The sequence below is a fragment of the Hemiscyllium ocellatum genome, chromosome 1 (genome assembly GCF_020745735.1).
Source record: "Hemiscyllium ocellatum isolate sHemOce1 chromosome 1, sHemOce1.pat.X.cur, whole genome shotgun sequence".
NCBI classification, from domain to species: domain Eukaryota; kingdom Metazoa; phylum Chordata; class Chondrichthyes; order Orectolobiformes; family Hemiscylliidae; genus Hemiscyllium; species Hemiscyllium ocellatum.
Window position 1 is genome coordinate 122,299,377 of NC_083401.1, and position 19,852 is coordinate 122,319,228.

At 39.6% G+C, this 19,852-nt stretch overlaps 1 protein-coding gene across 9 annotated transcripts in view; it reads left to right on the plus strand.

The window, feature by feature from the left end:
* Positions 1-19,852, plus strand: part of LOC132819809 (LIM domain-binding protein 2) — a 292,986-nt gene that overhangs the window by 195,857 nt on the left and 77,277 nt on the right. For 6 of the 9 annotated variants that reach the window (XM_060831638.1, XM_060831608.1, XM_060831618.1 and 3 more), the window contains exons 4-6: positions 237-359; positions 11,661-11,744; positions 13,363-13,458. In XM_060831638.1, coding sequence (XP_060687621.1) covers positions 237-359; positions 11,661-11,744; positions 13,363-13,458 — 303 coding nt within the window. The remainder of the gene's footprint in view (positions 1-236; positions 360-11,660; positions 11,745-13,362; positions 13,459-19,852) is intronic. The other 3 variants (XM_060831677.1, XM_060831683.1, XM_060831648.1) reach the window with 1 other exon arrangement.

The window sequence follows — 19,852 nt, forward strand, 5'->3', positions numbered from 1 at the left end:
AACTCTCCGATATCAAAAGTATATTGTTTTTTTAAAAAAGCAAGATGAAATAGAGAAGTTGCAAAATACATATAAATAGGTCAAAGTTTGTGAGAAACCCCATACAGTTTGATTTTTAAGGTTCAATGTTAGATTTTAAATTCCTTTATTTTGTAAGGAAAGTGCTTATTTGTATCATTTTCTTACTCTTAACTCCTTATTTCCTTTGTTTTAAATCACTGATCTCAATCTAATAGGTTTGTACCGAAGGGAGGTTAATTCTGGAGTTTACATTTGATGACCTGATGAGAATAAAGACATGGCACTTTACCATCCGGCACTACCGTGAGTTAGTCCCCCGCAGCATTCTTGCCATGCATGTAAGTAACACCCTTTCATTGCTCCTATGAAGCCAAATAACACTGTCCTGTCAAATAACTGACATAAGTACTTTTGTGACACTTCTTAAATGTACAGAACCCTCATTTCTTAATTCCAAAAACACAGGAATATTATTTGATATTTTGCAACAGTATCTGGAGCTAATGAAATCCGAAAAAGACAGTATGTGCAACTTAGGAAAAACATGGCAACACCGATATGCCAGTCTTACACTTCCAAACTATTTAATTGAGTCTTGATGTAGTAAAAGGCACTATATAAATTTAATTTCTAATTTGTATCACTTTGACAGTGAAACTGATAATTTAAAACACATTGTGCGGTTTGCTTCATGTGTTTTATCTCAATGAATACTAGCCAACTCCTTGATAAAGGCAGTATGTTAATTGCGACCAATCTTTGGACTAGATATTCCATAGTAGTTAATTATTTTGTTTGTAATACTTTTGTCACAGGTAATTCCATGTTTAAGGGCATTTCTATGTCATGGTAAAGTGTTTACCATATTTATTTTATTTGTTTGTTTGTCAACGTGTGATGTGAGAAACCATACCAGTCCATTTGTTCCTTGACCCTGCTTTCTCTTTTCCATTCTCCAAACTATCTCTGCACAAAAGAGTTCCAAAAATTCTTCTTTGTGAAGAAAACATACTTTTAATTATTACTTGGATCTTGTTAATTCAGAGAGATCTATTTTGTAACATCCCCTTTTCATTATAACGTTACTCATTTAAAAATATAAATTTTTATTTTCTTGGTTCTTCTAGGTTTAGTCAAAAGCCTTTTAAATGAAGTTTCAGTTGTGTACATTTGAATTCTCAGGACGTACCATTCCAATTACAGTGAACCATGATCATCAGTTTTGATCATCTGGAGAAAATCTGTGCTCACATAAGAATCTAAGATTTGTAACAGTTGTTATTGTTGCTTTAATGGTTGTTGACTATTAGTTATGTTGCTGGTGTATAATATCACCTGAAAATTTACCTTTTTCATAATGAATGTTACTGTGGTTCTGTTCGCCGAGCTGGGAATTTGTGTTGCAGACGTTTCGTCCCCTGTCTAGGTGACATCCTCAGTGCTTGGGAGCTTCCTGTGAAGTGCTTTTGTGATGTTTCCTCCGGCATTTATAGTGATTTATATCTGCCGCTTCCAGTTGTCCATCTATCGACAAAACCTAGCCAGAGAAACAATAGCCAACCTGCTGGACATACAGAACAGAAAACAGGACGTTGAACCTATCAACAAAGATGGCATACTCAAACTACTGGACCTGTGCCTCACAACACACTTCACATTCAACAACCAAATATATGAACAAATCAACGGCACACCCATGGGCTCACCCATCTCTGGACTCATAGCAGAAGCGGCAATGCAAAGGTTAGAACAAACAGTCTTACCGCAAATTCAACCCAAACTCTGGGTCAGATATATGGATGACACCTTTGTAATCATTAAAAACACAGAAATAGAGAACACTTACTGGATCGTCAATGCCACACTCACAGGAATCCGATTCACTAGAGAGGGAGAAAAGGACAACCAACTCCCATTCCTAGACGTGATGGTACAGAGAACACTGAATGGAGAATTCACCACAAAGGTATACAGGAAAGCCACATACACAAACCAAATCCTGAACCACGAAAGCAACCACCCCAACACACACAAAAGAAGTTGCATCAAGACACTATTCAAAAGGGCCACAACACACTACAGTACACTAGAACTGCAAAAAGAGGAAGAAGAACATGTATACAATGTATTCGCCAAAAACGGATACCCGCGCAATTTCATCAACAGATGCCTAGGGGAAAGACAACGGAACAAGGACATGCCGCAACCCAAAGGATTAGCCACACTACCATACATCAAGAGCATTTCCGAACTGACAGCCAGACTAATGTGACCACTAGGACTCATAACAGCACACAAGCCAACAGCCACTCTCAGACAACAATTCACCAGGACGAAGGACCCGATACCCAGCATGAGCAAAACCAATGTAGTGTACATAATCCCATGCAAGGACTGCACAAAACACTACATAGGACAAACAGGAAGACAGCTAATGATCCGCATCCATGAACACCAACTAGCCACGAAATGACAAGACCAGCTATCCTTAGTAGCCACACACTCAGATGACAAGCAACATGAGTTTGACTGGGACAACACTACTATTGTAGGACAAGCCAAACAGAGAACAGCCAGGGAATTCCTAGAGGCATGACATTCATCCACAGATTCAATCAATAAGCACATCGACCTGGACCCAATATACCGGCTACTGCAGCGGACAGCTGGAACTGACAACCAGAAGCGGCAGAGACAAACCACTGTAAATGCTGGAGGAAACATCACAGAAGCGCTTCACAGGAGGCTCCCAAGCACTGAGGATATCACCTAGACAGGGGACGAAATATCTGCAACACAAATTCCCAGCTCGGCGAACAGAACCACAACAACGAGCACCCGAACTACAAATCTTCTCACAAATAATGAATGTTAATATGGTATTAGTTTATTCTCTGGTTACTGAATTGCAAGTAAAACCTGGCTAGCATTTTTATTTATTGTTGATTGTTATACTTTTACTTCTCAACCATACAGCTATGCATTCACACTCCACTGTAAGCTATGAACATTACACTGTGCCACCTTCAAGATTAGATGGTGATCTGAGGCTGTCTTTGATCAATGTTGTTCTGCTATCTCAGTGTGCCGTAACTGATGGCACTTCCAAATTGTCATCTACTGGCAGGGAAGTGCTCTAGAATATCCTGAATATATGGTAGGAAATGTTTAAATTCAAGTGTTTTTCTCTCATCCTCTTGTCAATATTAAGCAGTATTTGCAGATTTTAAAAAAATAAGCAAGTTTTTAAATTTTATGTTGCAGATTTTGTTCAAAAGGCATCAGAATCAAATTAAACAGGGTTATTTATTTATGTCAGCCATAAAGCATTGCTTTGTACAGCACACTCTTAAGTATCATTGGTGTTAGTTGCTACTATTTGTAATGAAGCATTGGCTGACTCCTTTGACATCCTAAGAAGTCCCACCTCTGACCAAAGACTTAGCACAATAGCTATGCTAAAGAAGCAGAACAAATCTCCATGACTTTTATCAAATAAATAAACAATTGGCCTTCTGACAGCGAAGATTGTCACTGGAAAAGTAACATTGTTGCAAATATGTAATAAAATCACCAATGAGGATGACATTGCAAACTCTGCTGGAGTATTAAGATTTACAGTTCGTGTTATTTTGCATTTCAGTAAGGACGTTTACTGCATTTTTAAAAATTTTATCTGGAATTTTACCTTGTGACATCAAACTTGTTAATAAGAAGGAAATCGGATGCACTTAATATTCTCATACCTAAGAAACATTTTATGTTGTATGTTAGTTATTTATCTCTATAACCAAAATGTTTTTGTTCATAAATATCTCTCTACATGACAGTTAAGTGAAGAACACATCTTGGCTCTCCAAATAAAAACCTCTAGTTGGCCAAATTTTAGCCTGAGTGAATTTTTGTCATCATTTGGAATGCAACTAGGTTAAGTAGCTATCTAGCCCATATCCCAATAGTACAAGCTTTCAAACCACTGGGGAAATGGTACATGGAGTAATTACTGAACATTGTTGCTGGTTTCATCTTTAAAAATAATTAGATGAACAGCAGAATCTACTGAAAAAGAGACTTCTAGTTTTGCTTTTTAACCAGATGCTGCTGCCATCAGCATTTAATGATCTGTCTGACACATTGCATTTCCCTGGGAGGATACTAGCTGGTGTGCTCTCTGTAACACGTTGTTTCCCAGCTTGAAAAGGCATCCATAATCAAGGCATACAGTCATCTATCAAAAAGAAAAACAGAATGAATTACTGAATCATGATCAAGAGATTCCTTCAATGTGCCCCTACCCTTTCTACCCCCAGTGGATTCTGCTGGATCTATTCTAGTTGATTGTGGTTTTGCGTCATTGATATTAATGTAAGCAAACTGACTAAAGAGCAGAATGTTTTGTGTTCATGTTCATTATTTCTTAATTTGTATTATTGTGATGCCACCAAATAGTGCAGTCTGTGGACTCACTAAATTACTATTAAAATCCATCTATTTTGCTCCGCATTTTCCAATACCTATTGTCAATACTTTGCCGGCTGATTTTTGCACAAAAAATGCATGATATGGAAAAGTGGCCACTCTTATCAATAAGTTAATCTGTGAGAAGTGCACACAACACACTTACAGAATAAAACATAAACTCAGCATATTTGATCTTTAAGTCTCAGGAAGGAGAATATGAAATATTTATCTGGATGTGGGTGGATGTATACATATACAGGGATGGTGATGTACCAGATGCAGGATTAGTGAAATAAAAGATCTGCTTTTTGGTGGGCACACTGCAATTTCAAAGTTTGTGGGCAATACAAACGTGGCTGGACTGTAAACTGTGAGGACAGTGTAGAATACCAAAAGGATATTGACAAGTTGATGCAGGGGGTGGTCATCTCACAGATGAAGTTCAATGCAGAGAAGTGAGAGTGATACATTAAGGTAAGGAAGGCATGCAGAGACAGTGTAAAACAAAGGGTACTATTTTGAAAGGTATGCAAAACAGGGAGGTCGGGGAGGGATTTTGCTGAACTTACATAGGACACTAGTTAGGCCTCAGCTGCAGTACTGTGTATTGTCTGAGTGCCACAATTTAAGAAAAGTTATGAAGGATGTCAGAGAGTGGAAAAGAGACTCTCAACAATGGTTTCAGGGTGACCTAAGGGGCAACTTTTTCACACAGAGGGTTGTGCATGTATGGAATGAGCTGCTCGAGGAAATGGTGGAGGCTGGTACAATTACAACATTTAAAAGGCATCTGGATGGGTATATGAATAGGAAGGATTTAGAAATGTATGGGCCAAATGATGGCAAATGGGACTAGATTAATGTAGAATACCTGGTTGGGAGAGACGAGTTGGACTGAAGGGTTTGTTGCTGAGCTGTACATCACTATTCCCTGACTGCCTGATCCATCCCCTATTTGAAGGTAACTCATTGATCAGCTACTGTTTGTTCCTGATGAAGGGCTTTTGCCCGAAACGTCGATTTTCCTGCTCCTCGGATGCTGCCTGACCTGCTGTGCTTTTCCAGTACCAATCTGATCTAAAAACTACTGTTTGTTCCCACCAACCTTTGATTCCAGTGTATCTGGCACAGCTTTGTTCTTACACCAGTGAAGTCTCTTTCAGTTGATTCTTCTTACTTTTAATTATTCGTTCTCATTTTCTGCCATAATCCTAACCTTAAGATACAATGATCACCTAAATGTTCCCCCATTGTCTGTATCTAATTTGTCTACTTGCCTTGCTGCCTGTTTTTGTGTCACCCACAAACTCGGCTGTAGTATGTTCACTTGCCTTGTCCAAGTCATGAATATGTATTGTAAATAATTGTGGCCCTAGCACTGATTCTCCAGCACACCATTAATTACTGGTTGCCATTCTGAAAGTGTCCCCATATCCGAATTCTCCTGTTAACCAATCCTCTGTCCATGTTTATATTCTAATCCAAACATTGCAGGCTGTGCCCTTATTAAGTAGCCTCATGTGCAGTACATTATTGAACACCTTTTGAAAATTCAAATATTTTATACAACCTGGTTCCCATTTATGTATCCCACTTGTTCAAAGAATTTAATACATTTTTCAGGTATGATTTCCCCTTCATTAAGCCATGCTGACTCTTACTGTCAATTATTAACAAAATGTCATTGCTGGCTCGATGCAGTAATCCTTGCTATTAGCCTGTTCCAGATCTCATTATAGCCCTGGTCCAAACATAGATGAAGGAGCTGAATTCCAGAGGTGAGATGAGAGTGATAAGATTTCTTCAAGTATGGCCCGAAAATTGAAGTCGGTACAAATTAAGATGCTAGCTCCTCAGTTGTTGCAGGTGTCTTACCTTGCATAAAGACAGATGTTTATGATTTTTGGGGCCAATCACCTAAGCTTCAGGACATCATTGCAAGAATTCCTTAGTGCCATGCCCTAGACTCATCCTCGTCCTCACCCTCATCTACTCCTGTCCATCATAAGGTTGAAAGTGGAATGTTTGTAAGTGCAGTGCAAAGTATTACTCATAACTCCTCAGACACTGAAGTAGTCCATATGCAGTGTTCATATTTCGATATTCTGCCTTGAGTTGATAAGTGGTAAATCACATTTGTCCCATTCCATTGTCAGACAACAACCATCCTGAACGAAAGAGAATGTAATCATCTCCCCTGTAATTTAGAGCTATTACCATTCATAACTACGACCACACATTCTTCACCTCCTCCTCCCTCACCACTGCACCACAACCTGAGGGCTACCATTCATCAGAAACTTAACCAGACCAGCCACAAAAATACTGTAACTACAGGAGCTGCTCAGAGGCTGTGAATTTATGGCAATTAATTCACCACCTGATTTACCAAAGTCTTTTCACCATTTACAAGCCACAAGACAGGAGAATGGTGAAATATTCTACATTTGTCTGGATAAATACTGTTGCACCAGCACTAAAGAAGCTTAACACCATCCACCACATTCACTCTCACTACCACTGACATACAGCAGCAGCACGTTGTACTGGGTACAAGATGTATTGCAGAAACAAACAAGGTTGCTTTGAATAGGACACGTGACCCAAACACCTAGACAAAGAGAGGCACCAGGCACATGGGAACACAACCAATTGCAACTTACCCTCCTTCGTCATTCTGACTTGGAGAATGTTGCCATTCCTTCACTGTTGCTGGGTTAAAGTCCTGGAACTCCCTTTCTAACAGGTCTGTTGATCTGTTTACACCACATAAGCTACATTGGTAAGTGATTCACTACCACCTTCTCTAAGGCATTTATGGATTGGCAATAAATGCTGTTCTTGCCAGTGACTCCTATATCTCATACACATTTTTTTTCTTTTTTTAATATTAGCATAGACTGTTGATGTACATATCATGCACCAAAATATACAGTAGCTAGTTTCTGAATACCTTTACCCCAAAACAAATTAATGGATGTTGAATATTTAAAATAACTTTGGATTCTCACTTAACAGAAACTTGCTCAGTCAGCAAGTTTCCATTTAAGTATTTAATAATTACTTATGGTATAGGAATAATGGGTATTTACTGAGATTCTGAACAGGAGATGGTTCACTTTTTTTTTAGAATTGTGCTAAACCCTTCTTTTTCTAAGCATTCTTCATGCTGCAGAAGCCAACATTTTGTGAGACATAAAATTCAGGGCAAACTCAGTTCCAAGGACTTATTATGTTTGGCTGTTCCAATATATAACTTCTGTGAAATTCTGCCTAGAACTATGGGTGATACTTGTTCTAAGGTTTTCAATAAGTAATTTGTGATGGTTCAAGGATCATTGAGGAAAGTCAGTTATGTGTGATAGAGGAGAGAGGTAGACATCAGCATAGACTGCGCTACATTTGCAGGGTTCACAAACCTGTTTGAGTTTTTTGCAGAAATAACGAAGAGGATTGATGAGGGCAGAGCGGTAAATGTGATCTATATGGACTTCAGTAAGGCGTTCGACAAGGTTCCCCATGGGAGACTGATTAGCAATGCTACATCTTATGGAATACAGGGAGAACTCGCCATTTGGATACAGAACTGGCTCAAAGGTAGAAGACAGAGGGTGGTAGTGGAGAGTTGTTTTCCGACTGGAGGCTTGTGACCAATGGAGTGCCCAAGGATCGGTGCTGGGTCCCCTACTTTTCATCGTTTATATAAATGATTTGAATGTGAGCATATGAGGTACAGTTAGTAAGTTTGCAAATGACACCAAAATTGGAGGTGTAGTGGACAGCGAAGAATGTTAGTTGAAAATGTGTTGCTGGTTAAAGCACAGCAGGTCAGGCAGCATCCAAGGAATAGGAAATTCGACGTTTCGGGCATAAGCCCTTTTTTTAAGCGAAGAATGTTACCTCAGATTACAACAGGATTTTGTTTAGATGGGCCAATGGGCTGAGAAGTGGCAGATGGAGTTCAATTCAGATAAATGCAAGGTGCTGCAATTTGGGAAAGCAAATCTTAGTAGGATTTATACATTTAATGTTAAGGTCCTAGGGAGTGTGGCTGAACAAAGAGACCTTGGAGTGCAGGTTCATAGCTCCTTGGAAGTAGAGTCGCAGGTAGATGGGATAGCTTTCCTTTATTGGTAAGAGCATAGAATATAGGAATTGGTAGGTCATGTTGCGGCTTTACATGACATTGGTTAGGTCACTTTTGGAATACTGCATGAAATTCTGGTCTACTTCCTATAGGAAGGATGTTGTGAAACTTGAAAGGGTTCTGAAAAGATTTACAAGGATATTGCCAGGGTTGGAGGATTTGAGCTATGGGGAGAGGCTGAACAGGCTGGGGCTGTTTTCCCTGGAGCGTCAGAGGCTGAGGGGTGACCTTATAGAGGTTTAAAAAATTATGAGGGGCATGGATAGGATAAATAGACAAGTTTTTTTCATCGGGGTGGGGGGTCCAGATTTAGAGAGTATAGGTGTAGGGTAAGAGGGGAAAGATATAAAAGAGACCTAAGGGGCAATTTTTTCACTCAGAGGGTGGTACATGTATGTAATGAGCTGCCAGAGGAAGTGGTGGGGGCTAGTACAATTGCAACATTTAAAAGGTGTTTGGATGAGTATATGAATAAAAAGGGTTTGGAGGGATATGGGCTGGATGCTGGCAGGTGGGACTAGATTGGGTTGGGATATCTGGTGAGCATGGATGGGTTGGACTGAAGGGTCTGTTTCCATGCTGTACATCTCTATGACTCATGAGAAGCGAAGATCTTTGGATATCTCTGTGCTGATAGAAATTTTGGCAGAAGTTATAGGAATTAATAGGTTACTATATATTGGAGTCAGGAATTCAGAAAAGTGCTCAGAACTGTGAGGGTTCAGAAGAAGCTCTGTCTACTGGTTATGCAGTGCAGCTTAGTGTGGGTTGAAAAACCTGTAAGTGGTATTTGTTTGATACAGCTGAACAAGATTCGAGCTCAGGGAAAAATGCAGAGGTTGCTTTAGCTTGGTAAAGCTAGCTGGCTGTTGGTGAATACTTCAAGTTGTGTCTGTCACAGAGTATTTAAGTACAGTATCAGGGAGTCCAGGCAAATCTAGACCTAGGAAAGGAGAGTGATGTATTGAATTAGAAACAGTCATTAAAGCAGCCTATCCCACTTAATAGCTTTCTTGAAATATTGCATGGCTCAATCAGTAAAAATGAAGTATTGCAGTCCCTTGTGAAGTTAAATGAGATTTAATGATCCACCGTGCTAGCTATGTCCTGGGGCATATTGCTGAGAAATCTCTGGAATCTGTTTCTATTGCATTTGCTAATTGATGTGCCCTATGAGATGTTTTACCACATGTTAATTTTGGGTGTTAGAATGTAATGTATTATCAATTGTATTACTGTTCAAATGCTGTGTAGCAAAGTTTGTTCTTGGTTGTTCAAAACCCAGAAATCTTGAAGTTTTTTTTCTCTTTGTAAGTCTCCTGGATCTTATACTTTATCTGTGTTTTTAAAAAAACGTTACTGACCCATAACTAGATTTTAATATAACTTAGCAATCCTGTCTGTCTTATAACTACAATTATTTTAAAAGTTTTAACCAATGTTAGAAATCAATGAAATGAATGTGGTACAATTTTGTACAATATAGGTTCTGCTCTCATCTTGTACGTTTTTAAGCGCATACAAAGGTTCTAAGTCACTTCTGTACAGTCTTTATAGAGTGAAAAACAATGCAACATTTTAACAACAGTCCTTCTAAAGCAGCAAAGAAGTTTACAACAATGAGGAAATCAAATTTGTTTTTTCTCTGGATGCTCCGATTTCCTCCCACAGTCCAAAGGCGTACAGGTTAGATGGTTTGGCAATGTTAATAGCCCATAATGTCCAGGGATGTGTAGGTTAGGTGGATTACCCATGGAAAATGCAGGGGGACAGGGATAGGGTAGCAGGTCGAGTCTGGGTGGGATACTTTTCAGAGAGTCATTGTGGACTTGTTGGGTCAAAGGGCCAAGACCCACACTGTAGGGATTCTATAAATTCTAAATTCTGTGAAATTCTGATTTTTTTAAAAGTTCCTTTGTGAGACTTGGGCATTGCTGGCTGGCCAGCATTGATAGCCCATCCCTATTTGTCCTTGAGAAGGTGGTGATGAGCTGTCTTCTTGAATTGCTGTAGTCCACTTCCTGTGGGTTGACCCACAATTCCGGTAGGGAGGGAATTCCAGGATTTTGACCCAATGGCTATGAAGGAACGGCGGTATATTTTCAAGTAAGGGTGGTGAGTGGCTTGGAGGGAACTTGCAGTGATGGTGTTCCCAGAGCTCCTTGACAGTTACAAAGAATAAAATGCATTTCCTATTTACACAGGAAGCTTTAATGTTCATTTTGAGGAACTGAGAGGGTCTGAAAACTGACCCTGTTAAACCTTGGTATAAAAACCATGGTCTTTCTCCACTGTACCTTGGTGGCAGCTGCCCCAAACATTAGTGCACCCCTCAGCATGTAGTCATGCATCTTGGAATATGCTAGGTTGCAACACTCAGTTAAGGTCAACTCATTCTGATGGAAGATCAGCAAGTCTTGGGTGGAGTAAAGAGCAAATTTCATCAAGTGGACGGTCCTCCAGTTGCTGTCAACGTTTGTCTTAGTGTGCATACAGACCGTAGAGCACAGAGTCCTACAAAACAGAGCTGCTTTGGAACAAACCTCGTGAAAATCCATGGCATCTCTCTCCAGACCTTATGTGCAAATGCACTTTCCAGAAGGAGATGTGGAACTGTGTGATCATACTAATTCTGAAGTTTCAGCGAGTCAGATGAACTGATCTGGAGCTCAGTTTGGTAGAAAAAGCAGTATGTATGCATTGAGATAGTAAAAAAAAATCTATTATTTACAAATCTTTTTGATCTTTCTTTCCCAACTGTTGAAGGATTAATGTATACATGCAACACCTAGTGTGGTGCAGAGTGACACGGATTAGCAGAACCATTGCATAATTCATGATGTTAGATGGAGCATGATAACTGGTTTTGAAAATAAGTAACACAAATCCCATGCAGAATTCTGTTCCATGCCAATTAAAGATATGTTCCTAATGCACGCTGTAAAAATAGATGCAAAGGCAATTGTTGGTTTGCATGCAGTTTGCTTTTGTTTTTATCAGTTATAACATGTTCTAACTCTACTGTTTTCAGGCACAAGATCCTCAGGTGTTGGAACAACTGTCCAAAAACATCACTCGAATGGGGCTGACTAACTTCACTCTCAACTACCTCAGGGTAAGATCAATAATCTAGAGATTCATTTGATAAATGCCAACATAAATAAAATTTCAGAGTCAAATCCAAGTTATTACATCTATTATCTTCATTTGAAAGATGCTTATAACATCTAAAGGTGAGTAATCAGCTTATTTATGCCATGAAGATGGGCCTAACAGCAAGAAGTATGTACAAATTAATGACAGGAAAAAATACATGTCAATGAATGTCAATTTACAAAGGTGACAATATTTATTTGCATTACTTTCATTTTTTCAAAATGCTGTTCTAGTTATTTGAAATCATATATTTCAGATTTAGTATTGCATAGAACCTACATCTTTCAAAATGCAAGTTATTGAAAGGAGTATAAACTACTCACAATAGCCTCGTTAGTGTCTACTTTGAGTAGTCAATTATATGGATTTTTTTAATGTGTATATTTATACTTACGTCATATTTATATAGTGCTCTTATTGAATTGACCATATGCTATTTATAATAAAAGAGTCTGACAATTCATTTAAAATATTGTTAATCGACAAAGTTATGAATGCGTTGCCCATAATTAATTTGAACATTAAGTTATGACTTTTCCTGCAATAGCTGTCAATGAATTAAGATGTTTATTTGAATAAGGTGAAGAGGTTGCTATTTTTGAAGAGTTGAGAATTGAAAGCTGGAATTTTCTAAGCTGTAGTATGCAAAATCAGGAGTGAGAATAGAGTGGATGACCTGATGGTGGATCTGGACCTGTTACACCCACCTAAACAGGGAGGCCAATTGCCCAAACCTTTAAAGTCAGGGAGTGGATGGTGGGGGTAAAGAAAATTATTAATTTTCTTGCCTTGCTGCCACAATACTGTCAATCCCAGGTAAGTTCAATACAAGGTGGAAACAGGGAGACAGCTGGTTCGGATGGAGAGAGCAAGCCTTGGAGTAGCCATTTCTCCCTGACTTCAAAAGCCAAGACATCCAACAACATTGATGCAACCTCATTCTGAACCTCTTACAATTAAAACAAAACACTTCTGCATCCTTTAATAGTGGCTTCCCCTGCTTCAGCCACTGTAGGCAGAGACAATCCAGTACAGCTCTGTTGGTGTTCATTGTCCATTAAAGACAGACTCCTTTGTATCATGTATACTAGGGACTTGCCCTGCATTTTTAATTCAGTCCCAATTGCATTGCAGCAGTGAACAGAGTCCTTCCTCAAGTAATGAAACCACCTGCAAGAAAAGCCATGCCAGATGCTCTACCATAGATTGCAAACAGTAGTTCTAGATTTTCTATCATTGGTCTCCAAAAGTAGTGACATTTAAATCAACGATCCAGATGTGGAAATTGCATACCTTCCCACTGGAAATCCACTGACCTTTTGGCTTGGTGTGATTTCAAGAGTGAAGGGACCATCCATGTAGGAAATTTCCATCTCAAATTGGCATCAGTATCAATTGAATATTGGGAGGAAATTATAATTGTTTGGGAATCATTTTAATGGTAGCTTATCCCAGGGGCACTGGTAAGTAACTTAAATCTTTAATATGTAAGTCATTTTCTGACCATTTCAGTATCTTTTTCTGTGGCACTTCTCATGAGCTTTTGTGCCAATTGTTCAATTTCTTTTGCCCCCCAGCACCATTACTGCAACCACTGGGTTACTCAATGGGAATTCCCCTATCTGAGGTGTTTGGAAAAAGAAGAAGAGGATCTACAGAGGGATGCCAGGCAGGTCAGGCTGCACCAGAGGTGCTTTGTGCCCACCTGTCAGGGTTCTGTCATCTGCATCTGCAGACAAATTGTGAACATAACTTACTTTGCTGGGTAATTAGTGCATGTGGCAGCCCCATTTCCTAAAGGAGGCCAGGCTAGTAAACTCAGCTGCACTGCTCCATTAATACCAAGTAACCGTTGTAAAAAGCATGACATTCAACCTGGCATCCAGGTTGGCCAAACCTGATTAGATGCCACAAACCACACCTGCGGGCCATCAAATACTATTGGTTAAATCACTCTGACAAACTGTCTCCGCTGTGTTTAGGTCACAAGAAAGGAAAATAAAGTGATGTGTCCGGAATATAAAGGCATGCAAGTTATCTGACAACTTTATAACATTCTCATTAGTTCTGAGTAGTGATGGTGGCATCATTTAGATTAATTAGAATTATTCTCACTCTAAAAGGGTTAAATTAGGAACGCAAATTGAAGAGACTAAGTTGTATGAGTTGAATACTGTGAGAAATTAAAGGGGTGACCTAATTGAGATGTTTATAAACATTAAGGAATTGAAAACGCTGGCTGGAAACTATTTCCCCTGGTGGATGGGTGGGGTGGGGGCATTGGTGATGATGCAACATAGTCTTAAACTTCGAGCTGTGCAGGCATATCAGGGTTAATATAGGGAAGCGATGAAAATTTATAGCTTTCTTCCAACAAATTGTTGAAGCTTAATCAATTGGAAAAATTAAAATTTCAAATCGCATATTCATAGCTTAAGACAAGGCTAATAAGAGAAATGACACCAAAGCAGATAAATTTAAGTTGTCATTGGACAAGCATATGGACATACATGGAATAGTGTAGGTTAGATGGGCTTCAGATTGATATGACAAGTCGGTGCAACATCGAGGGCCGAAGGGCCTGTACTGCGCTGTAATGTTCTATGTTCTATAAGTAAAGTTTGCTTAGAGAATGGCAGAATGGGTCAAGAGATAATCTACATCTATTCCTTTCTGTCATTTTAGTAGAATCATAGAGTCATAGAGATGTACAGCACTGAAACAGACCCTTCGGTCCAATCAGATATCCTAACCTAATCTAATCCCCTTTGGCAGCACTTGGCCCATATCCCTCTAAACCCTTCCTATTCATATACCATCCACTTGCTTTTTAAATGTTGTAGTTGTACTGCCTCCACTATTTCCTCTGGCAGCTCATTCCATACACATAACACCTTCTGCGTGAAAACATCGCCCCTTAGGTCCCTTATAATTTTTCCCTAAACCTATTCCCTCTAGTTCTGAACTCCTCACCCAGGGAAAAAGACCTGTCTATTTACCCTATCTATGCCCCTCATGATTTTATAAACCTCTATGTGGTCACCCCCTCAGCCTCCAATGCTTCAGGGAAAACAGTTCCAGCCTATTTAACTCAAAATCTTCCTTTAGCTCAAAGTCTCCAACCTTGGCAACATCCTTGTAAATTTATTTTCTGAACCCTTTCAACTTTCACAATATCTACAATTCTTATTCAACACAGAACTAACAAATCGAATTGTGGAATAGTCATGCACAATGGTAGTAAATCTTCAGGAATGCTGCAATGCAGAGCAATGGGAGTGGTGCTGTGAACAGATCATCATCATCCTTGCAGCTGCCTCCATTTCAAGGACTCAAATGTTAGCCCACTCAGCATTTTCCCTACACAGTCATGCCTTAAACTTGTTTCTTTTCCTTCGTTATTTTTTCATGCCACTTCTTAGACACTTTCCCTTCATCCTTAGCAAAGAGGGTTAATTGATTAGGATGCTTTCTGACTCCTTCCAAAATTTTGATCCTCCTTTATTGACTAGTTCAATTTAAATTTCTCTTTTGTAGTTTTTCACACCCACCATTAGTGTACTCTCTTAATTCATTCAATTGTGGATCTAAGTCTAAACAAAGTAACTAATCTCAGAAACTTGGTTGTAGACAGTACACTTCTATTTGAGTCTATTTAAAACCTGTCAATAACTGTTCTAGTCCAGGTTGCTCCAATCTGGATAACTAGGAAAGAAATATTAGTCATTAAGTCTTTTGAACAATTATTTAAAATGGGAGCTTAATTCCTTTACTGATAAAGGATGATGTTCTATTATATCGTTACGGATTTCCATGACTGTCTCTCCACAACCATTGACATGCTGTTCAACCAATTTAACTCTTTGAGAACCGTGCTGTGTTTGCTTTGTGCACTCGATCGTATCTATGGCTCAGAGTGTCATACCCCTATCAGCCATGTCCGCACAGTCATCCATGAGCTGGGAACTGGCAGAAATTATTTAGCTGCCTTTTGACTTTTTGTGTGCCAATGTAAAAATAACCAGCAACATAGTTTTAATCTTAAGCAAGATTACAGTTTATTTAATGCACAACTATTGTTGAAGGATAATAAGTAAAATGTAATATAGTTGCTAGTTAAAATGTAAATCTACAGTTTAAACGTGGTATGGGTAAAATATACTTATAAGATGATAGTAACATCAGTCCGTTAACTTTTCAGGCATGTTGCTTAGTTAAATGTTCTCTTTCTGAGGTGAAGGGTTTGAAATCCTGAAGTCCAAATTCAGCAGCTGTGATGGCTTCTATAGTTGAATAGTTGGAGGTTTCTTCAGAGGACAGAGCAGAGCAGTTGCTGAGGAAGTGAAGACTTCTTTGATTCATTGTTGAGACAGTGCATATTGGCCCTTGCTAGCCAAAACAGCAGTTCTTTAGCTGGGTTACCTTACTGCCTTGTATTCCCTTTGAATGAAACACAATCACTTCCTGAGTTCTTACTGGAGTTCTGTATAACTGCTTTGTTAAAGACTGCCTTATACAGATCAAAGCTTACAATAACTGCTGTTTAACATGAGTGGAATATTGGTCTACAAAGCAAAGTACATTCTGCTGGAATTCTATGTCTTTGACCTTCCAGTCTCTTGTTTTTTTCAGAAACTTTAAATGCTGTCACATTTTAGAAGACCAAATGTATTCTCCAAAGGTTAATCTAAATGTCTCTCATTATGTTTGATGCTAAATAACATAATAGTCTTAACAAGTACAGTCATGCACCTTCTGAGAGTCATCTTGTAATTTGATGTATCTATTTTAAAAGTTAAATTAGCCTTCTTTATAAATTATATAACATTATAATCACACTGTCATGAGATGAATTGATCATATTAAACTTGCTTGCATTTCAAGATGTTTTGGCTATTTGTTCAGAAAGGATCTGGAAATATCATTTAAAATATGTTTACATTGCAACATATTTTAGTTAGTCTGCTTCAGTGATTCGTAACTCCTCGTATTGATTGTGCTAGGAAACCTCAGACACTTTCTGGCTATGCACAGAAGGAGATAAAATGTAGAAATAGAGACACAGACACTCAGATTTTGAAATGATTGCTTTAAAGGTAAATTAGACTCAACAAAAGCTGTGAGGTCAGAATGTGGGTGGATAATTATAACTTGTTTAATTCATGAAGTATTCGTCACAATTGCTGATGCTGGGATGCTATGCAAAGCGCAGAGTTAGGGCAGGCAGAGGGAAGTCGCGGGGCTTAGAGGGAATGGAGATCTGGAGTGTATTTCCTTCAATGCAGGAAATATAACAGGTAAAACAGATGAAAAAGAGCATGGATTACTATGAAATAATGATGTTATTGCCAGTACAGAGACATCGTTAAAGGAGGGGCAGCACTGGCAGCTTAACATTCCAGGGTATCATTGTTTTAGATGGGACAGAAAGGGAAACAAAAGGGATGGGGGATTTGCACTGCTGGTTAGGGATCACACCAGAGCTGTGTTGAGGCAGGACAAATTGGAGGGATCTTGCAGTGAGGCACTGTGGGTAGAGCTCAGGAATAAGAAGAGTGAAATCACAATATTGGGAGTTTCTATAGGCCTCCCAACAGCTCACGGTAGACAGAGGAGCAGATATACAGGCAAATACTGGAATGGTGTGAAAAAGCAGGGTAGTTTTGACTTCAACTTTCCTCTTATTGACTTGGAACCCCTTAGAGCCAGGGGCTCGGATGGAGAGCAATTTGTTAGATGTATCCAGGAGGGCCTTTTGAGGCAGTATGTTGACAATCCAACCAGAGAGGAGGCCATACTAGAATTGAGATTAGGGAATACGCCAAGACACGTGATCAATGTTTTAGTAGGAGAGCATTTTGGGCTGAGTGACCATAACTCCATAAGATTTCGAGTAGTCATGGGCAGGGCAAGAGAGGCTCTCAGCAGAGAGTGCTTAACTGGGCATGGGCTAATTACATCCAAATTAGACTAGTGGGCGGCACGGTGGCACAGTGGTTAGCACTGCTGCCTCACAGTGCCTGAGACCCGGGTTCAATTCCCGACTCAGGCGACTGACTGTGTGGAGTTTGCACGTTCTCCCTGTGTCTGTGTGGGTTTCCTCCGGGTGCTCTGGTTTCCTCCCACAGTCCAAAGATGTGTGGGTCAGGTGAATTGGCCATGCTAAATTGCCCGTAGTGTTAGGTAAGGGGTAAATGTAGGCGTATGGGTGGGTTGCGCTTTGGCGGGTCGGTGTGGACTTGTTGGGCCGAAGGGCCTGTTTCCACACTGTAAGTAATCTAATCTAGACAGGAACTGGGGAATGTGGATTGGGAGCAGTTATTTGAGGGCAAATCTACATCTGGCATGTGGGTGTCTTTTAAAGACCAATTGATTAAAGTGCAGGAATGCAAAGCTGAAGAATGGAATGGCAGGATTCAAGAACCATGGATGACAAGGGAAATTGTAAGCTTAGTCAAAAGAGGAAAGAAAACATAAAAGGTTTAGGCAGCTACAAACTGATGAAGCCCTTAAGGAGTATAGAGAAATTAGAAAGGAACTTAAACATGAAATTAGGATGACTAAAAGCGGCCATGAAATGTCTTTAGCAAGCAGCATCAAGGAGAATCCCAAGTCTTTTAATGCATATATTAAAAGAAAAAGAGTAGCAAAGGGAAAGAGTAGGCCCACTCAAGGACAAAGGAAGGAAGTTATGCATGGAGCCACAGGAAGTAGGAGACATCCTTACTGCACATCGGTACTCACCAAGGAGAAGGACTTGACTAATGTTGAGGTCAGGAATGGTTGTGTGAATACTCTAGAGAAAGTCAAAATATTGAAGGAGGAAGTTTTGGATGTTCTAAATTGCATTAAGGCAAACAAGTCCACAGGACCAGATGGGATCTATCCCAGGTCACTATGTGAGACAAGGGAATAAATAGCTGGGGCATTAGCAGATATCTTCATGTCCTCTTTGACCAGACCATAGGTGAGGTTCCTGAGGCCTGAAGGTTAGCCAGTGTTGTTTTCTTGTTTAAGAAAGGAATCAGGGATAATCCAGGAAATTATAGGCCGGTGAGCCTGCTCTGTGGTGGGGAAGCTCTTGGAGAAGATACTAACGGACAACATATGTGCACATTTGGGAGAAAATTGACTATTGGGTGCCAGACAAAATGGTTTTGTATAGGAAAGGTCGTGTCTCACCAACGTGATTGAATCTTTTGAAGAGATAACAAAGATAATGAATGAGGGAAAGGCTGTGAATGTAGTTTATATAGACTTTAGTAAAGCATTTGATAAGTCCCACATGGCAGATTGGTACAAAAGCTAAAAGCACATGGGATTTGGGATGGGCTGCCTAGATGGATACAAAACTGACTTGGTCATAGAAGACAGAGGGTAGCGATGGAAGGGTGTTTTTTCAGAATGGAGACCGGTAGCTAGTGGCGTTGCACAGCTGTCACTATTAGGGCCTCTGTTGTTTGTAGTACATATAAATGATCTAGAGAAAAATGTGGGTGGTCTGATTAATAAGTTTGCACATGACACAAAGATTGGTGGAGTTGCTGATAGTGCCGACGATTGTGAAAAGATCCAACTGGATATAGATAGACTGGCGACTTGGACGCAGAAATGCCAGATGGAGTTTAATCCAGATAAATGCGAGCTGATACATTTTGGGAGGATCAAATTTAGGTGTGCATTATACTGTGAATAGCTGAACCTTTAGAAATATTAACATACAGACGGATCTGGATGTACAAGCCCACAGTTCCCTAAAAGTGGCAACAGAAGTGGCCAAAGTGATTAAGAAGACATATGGCATGCTTGCCTTCATCAGCCAGGGTATGGAGTACAACAGTTGGAAAACCATGTTGCAGCTACATAAACCTTTGTTAGGCCGCATTTGCAGTATTGTGTGCCGTTTTGGTTGCGACATTACCAGAAGGACGTGGAAGCTTCGGAGATAGTGCAGAGAAGGTTCACCAGGATGTTGCCTGGTCTCAATGGCAGTGGCTATGAGGAAAGGTTACAAAGACTAGAATTATTTTCACTGAAAAGACAGAGGCTGAGAGAAGACCTGATAGA